At 42.3% G+C, this 4,959-nt stretch overlaps 1 protein-coding gene across 1 annotated transcript; it reads right to left on the bottom strand.

Moving 5' to 3' along the window:
- Window positions 1-2,301: 2,301 nt before the first annotated feature.
- LOC143882434 (uncharacterized) lies at window positions 2,302-4,675 on the bottom strand. The gene is made up of 2 exons (XM_077385928.1): window positions 2,717-4,675; window positions 2,302-2,615 (listed from the first exon to the last, which is right to left on the bottom strand). Exons 1-2 carry the CDS (start codon window positions 3,561-3,563, stop codon window positions 2,599-2,601), a joined length of 864 nt encoding a protein of 287 aa, XP_077242043.1. The 5' UTR covers window positions 3,564-4,675; the 3' UTR covers window positions 2,302-2,598.
- Between the last annotated feature and the right edge of the window lie 284 nt (window positions 4,676-4,959).

Genomic DNA, 4,959 nt, shown 5'->3' with positions numbered 1-4,959 from the left:
GCCCCATTTGCTAAAGTAAACACGAAACCCGAGGAAGATTTCATGTCATCAACATCAGATTGAAAATCTGAGTCGGTATATCCTGAAACGATCAAATCATTCCCACCATAGACTAAACAAGAATGCTTTGTCCTCTTGAGGTACTTAAGAATATGTTTCACTGCCGTCCAGTGCTCTAGACCTAGGTCGGCCTGGTATTTGCTAACCACACTCACGGAGTAACAAATATCTGGCCTAGTGCATAGCATGGCATACATCAAACTACCCACAGCTGATGCATAGGGAGTGATGCTCATTTTCTGCTTTTCGTCAGATGTCTTGGGAGACATCTTCTTGGAAAGCTTGACTCCATGCCGAAAAGGTATTAACCCCTGCTTAGAGTCCATCATGCTGAACCGAGCTAATATCTTATCGATATAGCTTTCCTGTGAAAGTCCAAGCAACCTATCCTTCCTGTCCCTAAACATTTTAAGGCCAAGTATATAGGACGCTTCACCCAAGTCTTTCATGGCAAAGTGGTTGGACAACCATATCTTTGTGCTCGAAAGCATCCCTACATCATTTCCAATGAGTAGTATATCATCAACATATAGTACTAAGAAAGTAACTGCACTCCCACTGACCTTCTTGTATACACAAGCCTCGTCCATGTTTTGAGAGAAGCCAAACTCTTTGACTGCCTCATCAAAACGGAGGTTCCAACTACGAGACGCCTGCTTCAATCCATAAATGGATTTCTGTAGCTTGCACACTTTTCGATTACCATCTCCGACAGCTTCAAAACCCTCTGGCTGGATCATGTAAATGTCTTCCTGAATGTTTCCATTCAGAAAAGCGGTTTTGACGTCCATCTGCCAGATCTCATAATCATAATATGCTGCTATTGCTAACAATATCCGAATGGACTTTAGCATGGCTACTGGTGAGAAGGTTTCCTCATAGTCAATGCCAGCCTTTTGACTATAGCCCTTCGCCACTAGCCGTGCTTTGAAGGTCTCTACCTTTCCATCCGGGCCCTTCTTCCTCTTATAGATCCATTTGCATCCAATGGGCTTTACACCCTCCAGTGGATCTACTAGAGTCCAGACCCTATTGGAATACATCGAGTCCATTTCAGATTTCATTGCATCTAGCCAATTTTGCGCATCGATGTCTGACATCGCCTCTTGGTAGTTATGGGGATCTATCTCGACTCTATCAGAGACCATACTGTAAACTTCTCCAAGATGGATAAATCTACTAGGTAGCCTGATCTCCCTCGTACTACGTCGAAGTGTCGGAATAGGTAATGTGGGTTCCTGCTCAGTGTCCTCATGTGTTATTTCTATTGGATTATCAGAATGCTCTTCCAAGGCAATCCTATCCCTATTTCCTGTATTTAGGAGGAACTCTTCCTCGAGGAATACGGCATTTCGGCTTACAAAACAAGTTTGTTCGCTTGGGTTATAAAATAAATAACCCTTCGTCTCTTTGGGATACCCAATAAAGACACACCTATAGGTCCTAGTTTCCAACTTATCAGTGCCTATCTTTTTCACATGGGCAGGACATCCCCATATCTTTATATGATTCAATGAGGGTTTCCTACCCGCCCATATCTCATACGGAGTGGTCGGCACTGACTTTGAAGGAACTCGGTTGAGGACATAGAGCGTTGTTTCTAAGGCATAGCCCCAAAGAAACAATGGTGTGCTAGCGAAGCTCATCATACTCCGAACCATATCTAACAAGGTTCGATTCCTCCTTTCTGCAACACCGTTATGCTGTGGTGTTGCAGGTGGAGTCCACTGAGAGATTATTCCACTTTCTCGCAGGTAGTCCCTAAACTCGGTAGAGAGGTATTCTCCGCCCCTATCAGAGCGAAGAGCCTTAATGGTTTTACCCAATTGGTTTTCTACTTCATTCTTGAACTCCTTGAACTTTTCAAGGGTCTCAGACTTACGTCGCATTAGGTATAGGTATCCATACCTAGAATGGTCATCCGTAAATGTCACGAAATAGATAAAACCACCTCTCGTCTCATGAGAAAAGGGTCCACATACGTCAGTGTGAATCAACTCCAATAAATCTCTAGTTCTTCCACTCTTGCTCGTAAAGGGAACCTTGGTCATTTTACCTTGCAGACACGGTTCACAAGTTGGGAAGGGCTCCACTTGGATTGAATCCAATGGACCATCCTTAACCAACTTAGTGATCCGCTCTAGGTTAATGTGACCTAGTCGAAGATGCCAAAGATAGGTCGGATTAGCAGTGTTCCTAACCCTTTTTAGAGATTTTGTATTTGCAACCGCTATACTCTCAGTGAAGTTAACATTCTCTAAGGCATTTAGTATATATAGACCATCAATTATTGTACCTTCAGTTATCAAGGAATTTCCATTCTTTATTAAAACATTTTTATTAAAAAACACAGAGTATCCATCTGAAATCAACTTAGAAACAGAAATCAAGTTTCTCCTGATCGAAGGTACATAAAGACAGTCATTAAGAAGTAAACTACTACCACTAGAGAATGATAACTTAAAATCTCCTACAGCCTGGACTGCAACTGTTGCATCCGTTCCGACTTGTAGGTACAGCTCGCCATCAGTCAGCCTTCTAGTTTCCCTGAATCCCTGCAACATATTGCAGATGTGTGAGGTCGCACCAGTATCCACACACCATGAGAAAACAGGACCAATCATATTGGTTTCAGCAACGAAACTTTCAAACTTACCTTCTGAAGGTTTGCCCTTCTTCAGGCTCTCCAGGTATGACCTGCAGTTTCGCTTCCAGTGCCCTGTCTTACCGCAGTGGAAGCATCCATCGTTGCCTTGTGACTTTTTCTTCTTAAAGCCACCCTTGTTCTTGACCACTTTAGGAGTATGTTTCTTGGAACCCATGCCTTTCTTCTTATTACCCTTGCCTTTTGACTTGGGCGCCTTGGGAACATTTCCCTCGACAACGAAGGCTGATTTCCGGTTCCTTTTAAGGAGATCCTCTGCCGACTGAAGCATGTTCAGTAATTCTGACAACGTAACCTCCAACTTGTTCATGTTGTAATTCAACACAAACGTATCAAAGGGTTGAGGAAGGGATGCCAGAATTATGTCTATTTGGGACTCGGCATCAAAGAAGGCACCCAACACATCAAGCTCATTTAGGAAACCCATCATCTTGAGCATGTGTTCCCTGACAGGTGTGCCCTCCACCATCTTGGTGGACACTAAGCTCTTCATTGTGATGAACCTAGCAGTGCGATTCTGCTCCCCAAACATCTCCTTGATGTTGGCCATCATATCCGTAGCCGTCGGTAACCCTTGGTGCTGATGTTGTAGCACGTTGGTCATCGAAGCCAAGATATAACATTTGGCCATATCATCATCCTCAAGCCACTTGTTATATTTTCCTTTTTCCTCGTTAGTGGCATTGTCATCTGGCACTTTTGGTGCCACCGTGGTCAGAACGTAATACACCTTGGCTGCTCTCAGTACTATCGTGAGATTTCTCTTCCAGTCCACATAATTAGGACCAGACAATTTATTATCCTCAAGGATTCTAGCTAAGGGGTTGAAAGAAGCCATTTCTTAAATCTACATGCAAAGGAATGAGGCAAAAATTAGCAAGTTTCCACATTAGTTCATTATCATGACATATCTCCATCAGTTTTGGGTTTTTAAACTCGATGGTTCTACCCAGTGAACATTACATCCAAGGGACCCTCTACCCCAAGGATCAAGAGAAAAACACTTTTTCTCCAATGGGCATTGGAAGCCCATCCATGCAACATTGGCCCTCGACTATATGCTAGACCATACTTGCCCTGAATGAGCGGATTCCTCTAATCCATCGTGTTACATACGATCTCCAATATAATACGGCCTACGAGCATTGCGATGTATTTATCCTTTGGGCATCAACATCCTTTGCTCGTTTAAGTCAAACCCACTGCCTAGGAAACATGCAAGGAATTATAATTGGCTTCTGCTTTGGCATATGACCATTACATTCCCTACATTTTCCATATCTCAATGAGAATCAGATGGTTGCACTAGCTAAACAAAAGGTTCGGGTTCTGCTTTGGCATATGACCGCACATCCTTTTAACTAGCCAACTAAATGATGGCTGCGGAAGGCCATGAGAACATTCCTTTTTAATGAATCCCATTCTACAACTTAATATTAAATTTGAGGGTATTTTCGAGAGATTAACCAAACCATACATCCATCTCAGCAATACACAACATACAACATAATTAAAGTGCTTCTCGGTTCAGCATCTTGGATTAGGAGGGTACTCCCACTAACCATGATAAAAACAGCAGCCCCATTGTCCAAGATGTCAAACCGAGTGGTGATCATGGGCATCCAATCGCATTGGGAAAATCCACCCGACCTCAGGGCGAATTTCCATAGGACTCGTGTGATCTAATCACACAACAAGTTCCATAATATGACGCCAAAATAAAAATAAAATATTTTATATGTGGCTGCACCATCTCCGGTTGTAGCATCAACGATCCCATCGCGGTGCGTCTCTCGCTAGAAGATAGTCCCAACCATCGATTGCCTACCGGCTCGCATCCCGCGTCCAGTACATCAAATCATGAATCTTAAACCTCAAATTCTAGCCTAAATAATTCAATACATCAATATATGCTCCTTGGGAAACCGGTTATTTTCATAACCGCCTAAGGACTTATTACAGTTAAATAAAAAATAAAAAATAAAAATGCCATGTATCTCATATATAGGCTGAGGTCCATGTCCTTTTATGCCCAACTTTTCACCATGCACTAAACATAACAGAACATATAAACAAGCATCTCATGCATGTTCCACCATCAACAATAAAAAATGATCATGCAATCATATTGCGTATCCATCCATAAGAGAACGTATAAACAACAACATACATCTCATGCATGTTCCACCATCAACAATAAACAATTGATCATGCAATCATATTGATTATTTAAT

This window comes from Tasmannia lanceolata, unplaced genomic scaffold (assembly GCF_043159265.1).
Source record: "Tasmannia lanceolata isolate RefF3 unplaced genomic scaffold, GAP_Taslan_0.1 ptg000002l, whole genome shotgun sequence".
Classification (NCBI taxonomy): Eukaryota; Viridiplantae; Streptophyta; class Magnoliopsida; order Canellales; family Winteraceae; genus Tasmannia; species Tasmannia lanceolata.
The sequence above is the reverse complement of the archived record's forward strand: the minus strand, read 5'-3'. Positions and strand labels throughout refer to the sequence as shown.